The following is a 16,101-nucleotide window of genomic DNA, read 5'->3' as shown; positions in this document are numbered from 1 at the left end:
CGGCAGGTCTTCCTCAGCAAAAAGAAGAGGATTGGCAGTGGTTAGCTCAAGGCTGATCTTCCTCAAAAAAAAAAAAAAATTTTTTTCTGAACATAGTTGTTCAATATACATGGCCACAAAATTATTCTCTACTTACCCACATTTAAAATTGTTATTAAATTTTTACTTCCTGCAATTAAAGAAACTTTCACGTACAGATATCTCACAAGGAACGTACATGTCGGCAACTATTTTTACTCTTAGGAAAGATGAGCTATGTTTTACTATCTCTGTTTCCTCTGTTTAGGATATCTTCACTCAAGAAATCTGTCTTATCACTTTTGTATAACACAGATGTGTAAATTTGCAAATATATTCTACATAGATTCATTCTTACTCATTCTTATTCTCCTTTTTTCTCTGCATTATAAATATATATTTATTGTTTGTGCATTTATAGTCTGTTCTGAAATTGACATTGCTATAAATATGTACAGTTCATATACAGCATTTGGAGATCTGGAAATATTTTTACATGGTCTTGGACTTGAACATATGACAGATTTATTAAAGGTAAGATTTTCTATAGGCTATATTGACTTAATGTATGTATGTTTATTTGTTGGTTAACATAACACTAAATATTAATTCATAAGCATGCTTATGAAAGAGTACCAAATGCACTTTTCTCCATAATTTGTAGTAAATCCCATTTTAAACTTATAAGCATTTCAAAAATTTATTATTTTAGAAATTTACATAAATTAGAATCTGGCTGGATTTAACAGCTTTTACTCACCGCCTGAAGCTTCACAGAACTCCTCCTAGTACACCTAAGCCCTTAGTTTGTTTCTGCAGTTGCTTATCTTCCTGTATAGACTATTATTATAAGAGGCATGATTTTAAACCCAATAAACTTGATATCCTTCTTGCCCTAATGATTATTAACTGAAATATGTTACCTAAATCTCTCTCTTTTCTTTTCATAAGGGTGATAATAATACCTAGTGTATGGTTGTCATGAAGATTAAATTAGATCATATGCCAAGCACTGGTCTAGGTACTTTAGGCATGCATTATGGGATTTGAATAGGTGACGGTTATCAGCCATTTAGCTGATACTGAAGCAGTAAAGCACTGTTTAAGAAGGCTCTCCTTAGGAATATGCACATTCTGTTTAGGTAGTTCAGAATTGGACTTTATTGTACAATCTTGAAACTTCTTCCCGTTTGAGAAATATTGAGTAAAACTAAATGTTATTGATTTTAATGTGATACAATTAGAAATTTAAAATATCCATAAAACAATTTCTGTCAAATTTTCGAGAGCGATTTATCTTTTTATGTAAGAAAATATAAGTTGTAATCATTTTCTTTGAATCTGGAAACCTAGCTATGTTTATACTTTTGGGGTAATTATACATATTATTGTTACTGCCTACCCAGTTGTGTAGTTCTATACCTGCATATCCTATCCCCTCTAGGAGGCTGAAAGTTGTTTAGGAGGGTAGCATATAACTGACAAACTTGTGTACACTTGCCTACTTTCCCTTCTACTGTTTTATTTATATTGAAAGGTGGCATTGTTTTCCTTTCTACAGGAAAGGGATATAACTTTAAGACACCTTTTGACCATGAGGAAAGATGAGTTTACAAAGGTTGGTATCAAGTTCAAAAACTCCAGACATTCTCTTTCATATTTTTAAAATTGTGGATCCTTTTATTTTCTACTTGTAAAATCCTGGAGCTGCAGACTGTGAGTGATCTTTTGCTAGGTCCTTGATTAGATAAGATGGTGAATAACCACATCTAAAGTCTTCTGCTACAGTATTAAGTTCCTTTAAGAACATTTAAAGACTTAGAGGTTATTTTTCTTCAGGTTAGTCATGACATCTCAACTAAAACTGGTGCTTGATTTCTAAATGTGACATAGATTTGTGAAACAGTGTAAAATAGGTTGCTTAGGAATAAGAGGTGGGTTTTTGTGTATGTGGGTATGAACATGTATCATGAAAATACTCCCTTTTCCTGGATTCTCAAAATGATCAAGACTTATTATTTTGCCATCTAATATTATTAAGTAACAATTTGAAAACAGCTCTGGGAAATATTAGAGATATTTTAATAAATAGGATTCCTAAAAAGTATGATCTTCCTGCATGAATACATTGAAACTTGAAATCTTTAGTATCAGTAAAAATCAAATTACACTAGCTAAATTCAGGATAGAAAATTTAGTTAAAGGTAGAATACAGACAATTTGTTTTGCTTTGGAAAGATTATATATTAAAATCTAATGATTTGTTTTTAGAATCCATCACAATTGTTATGTATTGCAAAATATTGACTATAGTTTCTGTATATGTAGATATTTTAATGATATAACCTTGTCAGTCGGTTACAAGCAAACCATATAATTTTTCAGTATGTTTGTTGTCTTTCCAAGAAGTGAATCAATCAAGTAGAAAATGTCTTTAGTAATTTTGGATATTAAATTATTCAAATATAACTGTGTTATTGCATCTTAAAATTATTTCTACTTAGAATGGAATTACCAATAAAGATCAGCAGAAAATTCTGGCTGCTCTTAAAGAACTAGAGGTAGAAGAGATAAAATTTGGAGAATTACCTGAAATGGCAAAGTTGGAAATCAGGTAAAATTAATTTATTGGTTTACATTAATATTCTTTAGAACCAACTGTTCTTTTTTAGTTTAATTTTGATAACATCTGAGTCATTTTATTTGATACCATCATTTTCCTAGGGAAATGGATAGTTCATTTTGCAATATACCATGTTCTGAAATGGGAGATTCTTTATCAAGTTAATCGTTAAAAGTCATTTTATGAAGAAGAACAATGCAGCTTCTCGTTAAGTCACATAAATATTTTTTGTTTTATTTTTCGTAGCATTTTGCTAAATGAACTATATAAGAGATCCCATTATTTTAATAGTATAGCTCATATTCTCTTTAAATCATTTTAAGTGTCAAATTGAAAATTCAAAGTAGTGATATTTTTGCCTAGGGCAATAATAAAGCATTTCTTATGTACCTCAGATGTATTTTCTCAGCTCTATTTTTAGCTTTATTCTTTAAGAAATTATGTTATCAATATATAAAGTTCACTTACAATTATTAGAAACTTGTCAGCACTGATTATTAGTAATATTAGTAATCTAAAATCTATTTTGAAAATAATGGCATTTGATTTTATTAATATATTGCAGAGCAGTAAATGATTTTTTTAACTTTGTATTTGAAATCATTATAGATTCACAGGAAATTGCAAAGAAATGTACAGAGAGGTATCATGCACCCTTCATCCAGTCTCGTCCAGTGTTAATATCTTGCAAAACTATAGTATAATATCAAAACCAGAAAACTGACATTGGAACAACCCATATTGCTTATTTGTGTTTCACCAGTTGTACATGTGCTCATTTGTATATGTCTATCGCTCCATGCAATTTTATCACGCGTGTTGCTTCATGTAACCACTACCACAATCAATATACTTATCATACCATTACCACAAGGCACCCTCATACTACCCGTTTATAGCCAGACCCACTCCCCCATCCCTAACTCCTAGCAACCAATAATTTGTTATCCATCTTTATAATGATGTTACTTCATGAATGTTACATAAATGGAATCCTACAGTATGTATCCTTAGTTGATTGGCTTTTTTCAGTCAGCCTAATTTCCTTGAAGTTCATCCAAGTTAAATCCGATAATTTATAATACCAACAAATGCAGCAGTATCATCAGTGGTGTAACCTGCCTAAAACTAACACTGCAACTCTGGTAAACATTGATTGAATACATGAATAATAGATTTCACACCATTTTAGAATTTAGAGACGTCTTCCAGGAGATAATTTAGATGGTGCAGATTTCTTTAAAAACTTTATTGCAAAGTTAAATTATTTCCTTTTCTCTTAATATATTTCCTTATAACAAGATAATCTATATTCAAAATAATACCTCATCATTGTTTCAGAATAACATTATAGCTCTTAAATATGTAAATACATTGTAAAGAATTTCAGTTGTGAAGACAAAATCAGCAAACCTTCTTGAATCTCTTTGTTCATTTTCTTTACTTTTTTAATTTATTGTTTCTATGAAGGAATATTCTAAGTTCTATATGACTGACTTGAAAATTAAAGTTTTTAATATAACTTATTTGTATGGTGGCAGAGTTGCCTGTTTGACTTTACTTTGTGGTATTTAATAGACTTAAAGAACGTGCAGAATCCTGAATGGTTCACTTATTAAAACTGCTAAATTTTTTAAAAAATAAAACTGGCAGACATATATTTCAGGAATTTGACCTTGTTATTAAATCATAGACTTTGTTTACATGCTGTTATGGAAAAGGTTTTACTTCCCATTTGTTCAAAGTCATTCTTTAAAGAAGAAATTAGTCATTAAGTCATAAGAAAACTAACAGCAGGAAAAGTTGAACTGATTGATTATAATCTTCTGGTAATGCGACTTCAACAATTTAGCTACTGACTTATTTTAAGATAGTTTTATGTGTTAAATTTTCTAAAATAGTCTGTTACAAGAACACATATGCACAATACATTTACTTTTTCGTATACTTAGCCTTAGTATGTTTGCAGAATTAGAGAATACACTTTAAAGATATTAATAACCAGTCTCTTACTATTTTGAGATATTTTGAAGAGAAGTAGTAAGCTTTCATCCATGTCTTTACATATTCAACATTTTCTGCCCAGATCCCTTCTCTGAGCCTGACAGCTACTTGAATGTATAAAAGGTAGCTCAAAATTATGGCTATTAAGGAAACTATCCTCCCAAAAGAAAAATCTGTATAGATACAAAATTTTATGTAAAAATATATCGTTCACGTCTGTTATTTATAAACATTCTAAAATTGGAAACTCTAAATATTTAACATCAGGGGAATAGTTGAATTATATTGCATCAATATAATTATTTTATTCTGTTATTAAGATTATTTTGAGACTTAATGTCATGGGAAAATACTCAATAAAAGTAAAAAGCAAATGTAAAATGGAGTGAGGTCTTACGCCAGTTGTATATATGCATATGAAAAATACTGGAAGAAAATGTGCACTATAAGAAAACATTCTGGAAGAAAATAGTACCCATCATTATCTTTGAGTGGTTAAGAGTATTGGTCATTTTGATTTTTGCCAATATTCTACAGTGAGCACGTAGTACTTTTATTTGCAGTACCTTTCAAGTATAAATTGTATCCTAATACTTGACTTCACTTTTTTAAAATCTGGCCTGTTATTTTAGTCAGCTTACACAAGGTTATGCTGCAGTAACAAATAACTTCTAAATCTAAATGACTTACAATAACAAAGTTTCTTTATTTTTTTTTGCGGGCGTGGGGGAGGTGGAGATTAGCCCTGAGCTAACATCTACTGCCAATCCTCCTCTTTTTGCTGAGGAAGACTGGCCCTGAGCTAACATCTGTGCCCATCCTCCTCTACTTTGTATGTGGGATGCCTGCCACAGCATGGCTTGACAGGCGGTACATAGGTTCACACCCAGAATCCAAGCCGGTGAGTCCAAGCGGAATGTGTGAACTTAACCACTGCACCACCAGGCCAGCTCCAACAGTTTATTTCTTGATCACCTATATCATGGGTCATCTGCAGTAGATATACTCCCTGTTATTTTTCTGAGAACAGGCTGGAGAAACAGCCCAGGACATGCTGCTTTTGTGGCAAAGGGAAAAGAGAGCTGGCAGAACTAGTCAGTGTGGCTCATAAAGCTTCTGTTCAAAAGTTACACAGCCACTTCCAGTCATATTTTATTTGCGGAGGTAAATCACATGGCCAGGCCTCATGTCATTGAGGCTTGAAGGATAATCTTCCAGCTGAGAGAGGCCTGGTAGTATTTGGTTCAGTAGAAAAGACATGATTCAGTCTACCGTCCCTATACCGTATCTGCTTATTTTGAATTCTTTAAATAAGTATGAAATTATCAGCACTGCCATGCAGAAGTATGTAGGTGGTATACTGTACAGCTCTGGGGTGGGGAGTGGCCAGCCATTCACATAGTATGTGATAAATGGCACACTACAGAGGTGTGTTTTTTTACAACTTGCCTATCCATATTCAGTGGCCCTGAAAAGTATATATCGGAAGAAAGGTATATATTTTCCTTCCATTCATTAAGACTATGTAATTTTGTTAATATTATTTGCTTATATGAACTGAGTTGTTAATGTACCAGTCTTTATTCAGAATAAGAGCTTACAAGTTTATATCCCACATATATATGTGTGAATTGCCTACCTAGAATTATATAACTGCTGTCAGTTGATATTTTGAGTGATAGTTCTCAGTGGATCTTAATTTCCTTGGGCTCATTAAATAAAAATATATAGGACATTAATGAATTACTCATCTAGTAGTGATTGCTTTTATTGATAGTAAATAAAATTTGAGTATTTAAAGAGCACTGAAATCTAAGCTATAAGTGTGTCTTAGATAAATATCACATGGAAACAAAAATTAAGTAATGACTGCTGTTTGAAAAAAATGTGTTCAAGTTCTGTTCTTTCTAAAAAATCAAAAAGAAAAAGGAATAAAGAAGAATTAATTATATTTATTTTGAAAATGCTTTTATAAATACCACTTTTGCTAAATAGAACAAGAGCCTGTTTAAATTTTGTAATTTCACTATGCTTTTATAAAGCATCAGACACTTTTCACTTTTGGTGACTTGATTATATATGTTATGTTCATAAAGTTTAAATCTTTATTTTATTTGAACTGTTTATTTTTCAACCTGATAGCTAAGAAAAAAACTTGTTTTAAATGAAAATACTATATAAGTCCTAGCAATGTATCTTAGAGAAAAAGTTTGCTATTAAGTTTCATTGGAGGTTGACTTTCCTTGCTTTTTATAACCTTTCCTCCTGGAAACAGCATGAAAGAAACTTTGTATAGTATATAGTTGAAACTTCTACCTATAAGAATTTCATTTGGAGTCAGAAGTACCTTTTGGTCCCTTAGTAGTAGTTTTTGTGTGCATTTTTATTATAGTATATACTGCTATGTGACTCTCCAGAAAGGTCATCTCACACTGTTGTCAACTCTTGATATTAATGACCTACTTAATTTTCATCATTCCACTAGAAGGTGACATCTTATTTTTATTGTAATCCCATACTTATTATCCACTTAAATTTTGTTTTTTCTTTTTCTCTGAATTACCCATTCATATCCTTGGTCTACTCTTCTATTGGGGTTGTATAAGTTTCTGTGACACTTTCTCTATAAATTGGCCTCTGTCACTGAAACTAATCTAGTCACCAGTGTCTCTTCATTGCCAGAATCAGTAGACTTATCTTAATTATTTAATATGCTTGACTTTTTCCTTCTTCTTGAATCCATCTCCTACATGGCCTTTTATAACAAACCTTAATTCTTGATTTTCTTCTTCTCAGGCTACTTTACCTTTGATAGCTTTCTTCTGCCCCTGTCAACTCTCCCTTCTTCATAATATGTATCCTTTTTCTCCATGACCATAGTCTTGATTTCTATTGGTGACCAAGTTACAGACACTTCTAATACTACTGTGGTTTGTGCCTACATTCACAATTGAAGGAAAGACTGAATTTCTTTTAGAGGTTAGTGAAAATAAATATGTGATTTTTTGCCATCTAAGTTCACCATCTCCCTGAATTCTGTCTAGCCTCGTGAATCTGTGGACCTCAGGGTAAGTATCTCTACAAGACTGACATTTTCTGCTGCTTACTGGTTGTTGTCACCTACTTGTCTACATATCATTGCCATCAGCATCATTATTAAGTTTGTTTGAATGCCGTCTATGAGCTAGACAAACTGCTAGATGCCTTTTCAGTCTTTCTGACAGTCCTTTTATCTCAATTCTAGAGATATGGAAATATTTGACTGAAGATTAGGCTTGCCCATGATCATAAAGCTAATAAGCGTGGAAGCTAAATTCAAACTCAGGTCTTCCTGACTCTGAAGTCTGTGTTCTTAATTATTATGCCATAATGTTTTCTCTTCACCCCACTCCTTTCCCCACAACCCACTCCTGAATTCACTTCCCTGCTTGGTGGCACCACCATTGAAACCAAAAAACTTAGACTCGTCTTAGACTCTTCATTTTCTTTTACAAGCAATCTATCACCAACTTTTCAGTTTATCTCCTAAATGTTTCTAAACCACCACTCTCCCCTCTCCCCTCAGTCAGACTGCTGCTGCCAGATTCTTAGTTTAAGCTTCCCTTCATCATCTCTTAGGGGGATTTTTCCCTTAGTCTCCTAATTATTCTCTCTACTTCCACTTTTAAGTTCCTTTAATCCACATCACTCCCCAAATAAACTTTTCTCATACAAAAAATCTGATTTTCTACTTTCTTGTTTAAAATCCTTTAGTAACTCTGCATTATTAAAAGAAAATTCAATCCCTTAGCATGTCACAAAAGGTCCTTAAAAATGGTGACATCCAGCCTCTTTTCTTACTGCTTCCCATAATTGTGCTTTAGTTATACTTTGGTGACCTCCTACCCCATACTTTTGCACCTGCTATTCTCTCCATGCAGAATCCCTTCTCTTCCTTACCTACTTGACGTATTTATTCCTAAGCTCCAGACTCAGTTCAAGTATCATCTCTATGAAATATTACTAATTTCCTATTCCTATTATACTAAGTTCATTGTCTCTTGAGTTTTAGAAGTTTCGACTGTGAAGTAATATTAACAACATCTACCTTACAGGAGTTGTTAGGAGGAATTAAAAGAATAATAAATGCAAAATAACCAGCGCAGTGCCTTCGCATGATACTCAAATATTGGTACTTTTATATTCCTTTTTAATTTGTCCCTGTGAATAACAATGCTATAATTGTATGTTTGCCTCTCATCCTGAACTTTGGAGATCCTTAAGATTGGAGACTTGATTTTCCTTGTATACTCTATGTCTTTTTTGGTTGCTAGTACATATTATCTGTTCTATACATATTTTTTAAAGAATCTAGTAAATATTATGACTAGACATTGAGTAACTAGCCCAGTAGAAGAATTAAATTGCTTGTATTAGTGATTCCTGTTTGTTTGTTTGTTTGTTTCCTCTCTTTAGTGGTGATGAGTTCCTCAACTTTCTTCTGAAATTAAACAAACAGTGTGGCCACTTAATAACAGCTGTACAGAATATCATTAATGAGTTGCCTGTAAATTCTCACAAGGTATTCTACAAGAGTTATTAAGTGAAGTAAAGTATGTATTCCAAAGAACATTCCAGATAAGTTAATGATAATAAACAGTAGTGATCTGGTAAAATTGTATCTTTCTTCTACAAAATCATTTAAGATCTAAATAAGTCAATTTGTTTAGGATTACTCCTTTACGCACTAATTAATTGAAAAACTTTGTGTTCTAGCCCTCAAGAAAAGCAAAATGAGTCAGAGCAAAAATTAAACTGATCTGTGTATGAAACTTACCGTTTGTTCTTAAAGGGAATTTAATTGTTTAAAATATAAAGTGACAGGAGACCCAAGTGAAAGCTGAAACAAAACAGTGTGTTCAGTGTTATTAAAAACCATATCAATACAAGGGTTTTTTAATGAAAGAAATTTTAAATAGGGAAAGTGTAAGTGACCTGTAAATAGAAGACTTATTTTGTAGAGTTTTTCATGTGATTTGCTTTTAGCTGTTTGTCTATAGTGAAAAAATTTTAATACACTTATTTTCGTATGATTTTTATATAACACTATGAGAATCATGTCATTCTTAAAACCTTCATGAATTTATTTGTTCACCACAAAGATTCTTATTACTAGTATTAGTTTCCATAACATTAAATATATAGTCATGCATCACTTAATAATGGGAATACATTCTGAGAAATGCGTTGTTAGGTGATTTCGTTGTTGTGTGAACAGAGTGTACTTAAACCTAGATGGTATAGCCTACTGCACACCTAGGCTATATGGTACGAATCCTCTGTGACCTGTGTTGTATAAGTGGTCTGTAGTTGACCAAAACATCATTGTGCATTGCATGACTGGACATAAACATTTAGTAATGCATTCAGGAAACTGATTTGACTATTTATATAAAATTACTGATTTCTTTTTGGTGTCAGGATTTATCCTGAACAAAACTGCTTTTCAATTAATATAGTTTAATGTTTAAGAATGTTGTATAATTTTTGTGGATATAAACTTGTGAAAAATTGTTTCCCATTCTTTAAAGTGTAACTTTTGAAAATATTAACAGATAGTACTAGAATGGGCTTCTCCCCGGAATTTTACTTCAGTTTGTGAAGAACTAGTTGGTAAGGTGGAAGATTTGAGTGAAGAGGTCTGCAAACTAAAAGACTTAATTCAGAAGGTATATATTTAACATAAAAAGGGGAATAAATGATTTATAGCATAATATGCTAAGACAATGAAGTAATTCTGACAAGAGCAACTTAAGCTTCTTTAGACAAGTGGAAAAATGACAGTTTCCATAAGAAGAAATATACATAGGAAACAAATATTTTTGGTCATTAAAGAAATGCATACTAAAAGAACAATGATATGTCGTCTTCATCTTGTAAATTACATGGGGAAAATATATTACCCCACCTATTACTGGTTAGAGTTCACCAAACTCATATTTTCTTGTGAGACTGGTGTCACACCCCTTTGAAAAACAGTTTGACAAGATGTGCCAAGGACCATAAAAATATTTATATCTTTCAATAGTAGTTTAATGATTCCAAAATTGTATGTACCATAAGTGTCCTATGCTAGAAGAATGATTTAATAAATTACGGTACGTCCATTTGTTATAATGATACTCAGCCAGTTGAAAAAATAATGAAAATCAAATATCAACATGTTAAAGATATGAAGTTATATTTGTAAGTTTTACTTATATTTTAATGTGCAGATGAAAAATTACCAAAATGAAATGTTTATTAGCCCTGTTAATGAGGTAGGATTGTGGGTGAAATATTCCTTCTCTTTTCTAGACTTTCTATAATATCTTTTATTTTGACTTTTTTAGAGGGTATGGGCTTTTTTGGTTCTTGTTTCTATACTTACATAGAGGTATATATCTGGATTTAAGGACAGGTTATTTTTTCCCCCTTTAAGAAGATTGGCTATAACAAAGTCTAAGCTTGAAATAGGGAACTCTGTTGAAGATAGGTAAAAAGGAAAACATTTTCACTCAACTAGAGAAATCTCTTCTGAGTTTTCCAAGTCTATTTAATAAATATATTTTATACCTATAAAGATTTTATAAAATATCTGATGTGTACATTAGATTATGCATAAATTTGTATAGCTTCAACCCATAAGTTGTTTAATATTTTCATTAATATTTTATCAAAAAAATTATTTTCCTCAAAATAAACTTTATGCACATTCCAGATAATTTGTCATTCTAACTATTAACATATGTTCAATCAAAAGGAATCTTTTAAAAAAGTGAGCAGAAAATTGTGAAGCAAATTCTACAAAATAACAGGAGAATAAAGACATTTTAAACCAGTGAATGAATAATATATTCAAAAATTCTTGTAGAAGATGACTCCTTTCCACAGAAAGAGCCATCTTAAAAGTTGTATTCTCTGATAGTTATTCACTTAACAAACATGAGAATGCCTGCTATTTGCCAGGCAACTGCGCTACACATTAGTCTCCTAATTATTCTGTCTACTTCCACTTTTGCGTTCCTTTAATCCACGCCACTCTCCAAATAAACTTTCTCATACAAAAATCTGATTTTCTACTTTCTGAACTTGGTGACAACATGAATATTAGAATACCACTCATCTTCACTACCTTCACTAATTCATCTAGAAGAATTGAAAGAAAATGGTATTGATTTTACTTAGCATGGTGTTTTTCATGGGGATCCGAGAGAAATTTGGAAAGATTTATATAAAGATACTTCCTGCAAAGCATCAACCTTTAATGTTTAGGAAATTCCTTAAAACGTCTTTGCCTCAGGATTGGTAATTATTTGGTTTCTCCAAGTAATTGGTAGGGGTGGAAGATTGAGATATAATTACAGAGACTAGATTTTTCTTAAAGGAATGAAATTAAGAAACATTGCTTTGGAGTGACTTGGACTCAGAAACATAAACAATTCAATCAGGTACCATAATATTTATTTTAATAATGTGTACCTATAAAGAGAAATTTCAGCTTTCTTTAGCTAAATGGAATGTCTTTGTTCTGTGGCATTCTCTACCTTTAATTTACACACTTTTATATAAGGACTAGCCTTGAAAACACATTTGTTGGTTTAAAATAATGGCAGATACAGTTCTTTGGTCAGGAAAGTCTTAATTTTAGAGCTAGTGCTTTGGTTTTTCTGGATTAGTCTTAAACAACTAGTAATCACCATAATGAGATTTGATGTAGAGAACTATGAGAGCTTCCAGATTTGAGAGTATGTTATCATGCCTGATAGCTTATGATATTTCAGAGTTTACCAATAATTGAAGGGAATTTTTTTAAAAAACAACATGTGAGTTATCATAGATAAGTGTATGAAGGTAACAAAGAGAGAGGGTCGGAGAGGTCAAGGCTGGACTTTAGCACCACATCACTCTCTTTCAAACCAACACACTGACAGGCTCCTGTCAGAAAGGGTCATTCTAAGTAATTGGTTAATAAAAGGAGTGACTGTCTCAGGATTCAGTAAATGGAGCATCAGTGTCAAAAAGGAATCTGTTGCTGAATGAAGCCATTTGGAAGTTAGACCAAGAATACAGTATTACTGCGATTGGCATTGAAGTCTGTTTTCTGCTATAAATTTAAAATTAATTTTGCAGGCTTTTTTAATTAAATATTTACACTGTAGATTTTAGAAGTAGTTATTCTTGCTAATGTTGAAAGTATTTATGTCACCACTCCAGCACAGGATGTTTCTAGTAAATATCACTCTATAAATATGCCTGATTCTTTTTATCTTTCAAGGATCTTTTGGTTTCTGCTGTTCTGCCTCTTCTGCTCCTCCCCCAACAACTCTCATCTCTCTCTTTCTGTCTCTCCCTCTGATACATACACATACATGCACGCACATGAGTTGGGCAGCCTGCTTTAGAAAGAAAGATCTCTGGGATTTTAGAAGCTAAGTCATATACTCTCATTGCTGAGAAGTGCTAAAAAACAGTGTGTAAGATTTTGTTAACATTTGTTCCTGCAATTATATTTAAATAAAGGATTAAACTTGTAGCATTAGCATCAAATCTTCCAGTTTTTAAATCTCATGTATTATAGGTATGCTGTAAGAATGGTTCACTTTTTTTCTAAGAAATCACTTGGTATACAGATTTAATACAGAAGAAAAAAATAAGAATTATCATTCTTTATAGGTAGAAATAGAAACTTTAACATTAAAAGAACTTTATATCTTGACATTAAAACGTGTTTTTAAAATGTAATGATCTATGAAAGCGTTGATTTTTAATTTGAAACTTGTAATTTACTGTAATGGGACCCTGGGGAAAGAGTGTCTTTCATGTTCACTTTAAATCTTCCATGGGAATCTTGCATTAACTACATCTAAGTCAAGTGAATTAACATGGATATTATGATATTTTCAAAAATCAAAGACAGTTTTATTTTCAGTGTACTATACGTTAATTCTTTTCTTTTTTCCCACACTAAATATTAGCTGCAAAATGAACGAGAAAATGATCCAGCCCATATACCATTAATGGAAGAAGTATCTACATGGAATAGTAGAATTTTGAAGAGGACAGCAATTACAGTCTGCGGATTTGGGTTTCTTCTTTTCATTTGCAAGCTAACTTTCCAGAGACAATAACCGTAATATTTGTTTTGAGTAATTATGTGTATCTTATTGAAATTACCTAAAAATGTTGCTTTTAACTAATTGTGGCACAGTATAGCTACATTCGTTGCCAATACTCCATAGGAAAAATTATGATAGCATAGAGCAGAAAGTTTTTCTTTAGAAAGTGCTTTGTCAGTTTGACTTAAAAATAGAATTTGTTATATTTTTATGTTAATTTTGGTCAAGCAGTAAATTATAAGTGATTCTTAAGTTTGATCCTTTGACTCTAAATCACATTCAAAATAAAAGTTTTATCTAATATTCTTTGACATTTAAAAAAGTGTATTCATTTGTCATGGTGACTCTCAGAGAATTTGTAAAGTGTTCATAAATTAGTAGCTTTCTTTTAGTCCTTGTTTTTCCCTTCCACTACTATATAATAAGGAATTTATTATGTAACTTTTTTAGTTATAGCATTATTAGGAAATTATTAATTTTCAAAGTATTCCAGAGAATGTAAAGAATAAAAATAAAATGTAAATTTTTTTGAATTATCGAAATTATGGATTAAAAAACTAAGAAAAATTTTTTAAATGTAAATTTAAAAAGCAGAAAACTTAGAGAATAACATGGAAAGCAAAAGTACATTACAATTTTTCCTGTAATGTATTTCTGGGAACACATGACGTGTACTATGTGTAACATTCTTGAGGATGTTATGAAAGTGAATGGCATTTGACATATAATTTCCCATATCAATCTGAAGAAGTAATACACGATTTCCTTGTTTTTTTTTCAAAATCAAAATAAGGATATTCATATTTTAAAAGTGAAGGTAATAAAAAGGCAGGCCAACTTTAGCAGGGAATATAGCAGTTAAATCTTGCTTGACATAGTACCATACTCAGAACAGATACACTTGATCTACAGCTGTTAAAAGGTAAACATAAAGCAACGGGAAGAAATTGTGGAAAAGACGAACAGCATAAGGAACTATAATTAGTGGCAATTTTTGCTCTTGGTTATACCAAAGCAGCAAGACTCGAATCATCATTCTTTTTCTGAGAATGTCATTGGAAGGAACTGGTGTCTGACGTTTTAACCTAAGTGCCATAACAAGACATATTTTTTTCTGATATCCCTCATAAATTGGTTCAGGACTTAGAACTAAACTGGAATATGGATAGGATAATGGGTACTTCTTTTAACACAGATCATGTTTCACTACTAGCACAGTGCTTAGACAAATAGAAAGTGTTTAATAAATGCTTTTCGTTTCCTTAAAAAAAAAACTGTAGGAAAATGACAGACATACTACCTGATTATCCACTTAAAATAGTCTTTCACCTTAGTTCATCTTAAAGATGACCATATTTCTTCTCTGGGCTGGATGGGTCACTATTTTTTTCCTCTAACCAAACCAAACTATAAGCATCTCTCAAATTTTAGAACAAGCTATGAAAGTGCAAATTGATAAAATACTCGCTTTCCTTACAATAGTAGCCTGACAATGGTAATCTGCCCCAATGTACTTCAAATATAATTAGCTATTCAGGGGAAAGAGTATTGTAAAGTCCATTGTACCTGCATATTCTGAGTATAATTTTCAGATTACAGATTGACAATAAGTTGAGCAGCATTTGTTGTGATTAGTTAAATTGTTTCTTCATGGGTAAAGTATCAATAGAATAAGATTTTCCTCATGGTTTCAAGTTGGTTATTTTTTCTAGAGTAGAAGTCTCTTCCTACTCTATGATTATTTGACTTGATTACAATGCTTTACTATGAAGGGGTATAACTTCTGGAATATTCTTTCTTTTACAAGATAGCTCAGTACAAATCATTTTTCTTGTTTTCTCAAAACAAGTTCCATAGAGACCTCCTAAAACCACAGATAGAAATGCTGTAAACCAAGTCTTAATTCTGTGTCCTTGAAAGTAGTACAACTTTATTTTTTATTAACTGGTATTTAATTTTTAATTAGTTGGGATCAGAAATGTTCGTATGTCTTTGGAATCAACTTTGGAACCCAAAAAATCCATTATAAGCACCTGTTGGGATGCAAGTATCTTTCAAAGAGTGGCATACTTACTTGCCACTATCCTTAAGTGTGGAGAGAGGTGCTTAGTTCTGCCTGGCAACCCTATTACTTTTCCCTGATACATTCACTAACCTTTTCACATAACTATTTTATGCTTCTCTGTCCTCAGACTTCTAAGACCTCCTCCTCATCTCACTCTTAATGATGGCCTTGTTTCTTATTGCCCTGGGAAATGGAATCAGTTAAAGAAGAACTTCCACACTGAATTTCCTTTAGTTAAGAAGTCAACACACATT

The 16,101-nt window shown here is 31.8% G+C and overlaps 1 protein-coding gene across 4 annotated transcripts in view; it reads left to right on the top strand.

Annotated features, from left to right (window-relative positions):
- Positions 1-14,098, top strand: part of ASZ1 (ankyrin repeat, SAM and basic leucine zipper domain containing 1) — a 59,049-nt gene extending 44,951 nt beyond the window's left edge. For 3 of the 4 annotated variants that reach the window (XM_070505592.1, XM_070505540.1, XM_014838421.3), the window contains exons 8-13: positions 477-552; positions 1,580-1,636; positions 2,523-2,632; positions 9,101-9,206; positions 10,240-10,353; positions 13,642-14,098. In XM_070505592.1, coding sequence (XP_070361693.1) covers positions 477-552; positions 1,580-1,636; positions 2,523-2,632; positions 9,101-9,206; positions 10,240-10,353; positions 13,642-13,794 — 616 coding nt within the window. In that variant the 3' untranslated portion in view covers positions 13,795-14,098. The remainder of the gene's footprint in view (positions 1-476; positions 553-1,579; positions 1,637-2,522; positions 2,633-9,100; positions 9,207-10,239; positions 10,354-13,641) is intronic. The other variant, XM_014838431.3, reaches the window with a different exon arrangement.
- The last annotated feature ends 2,003 nt before the right edge of the window (positions 14,099-16,101 follow it).

The sequence above is a fragment of the Equus asinus genome, chromosome 1 (assembly GCF_041296235.1).
Source record: "Equus asinus isolate D_3611 breed Donkey chromosome 1, EquAss-T2T_v2, whole genome shotgun sequence".
NCBI classification, from domain to species: Eukaryota; Metazoa; Chordata; class Mammalia; order Perissodactyla; family Equidae; genus Equus; species Equus asinus.
The sequence above is the reverse complement of the archived record's forward strand: the minus strand, read 5'-3'. Positions and strand labels throughout refer to the sequence as shown.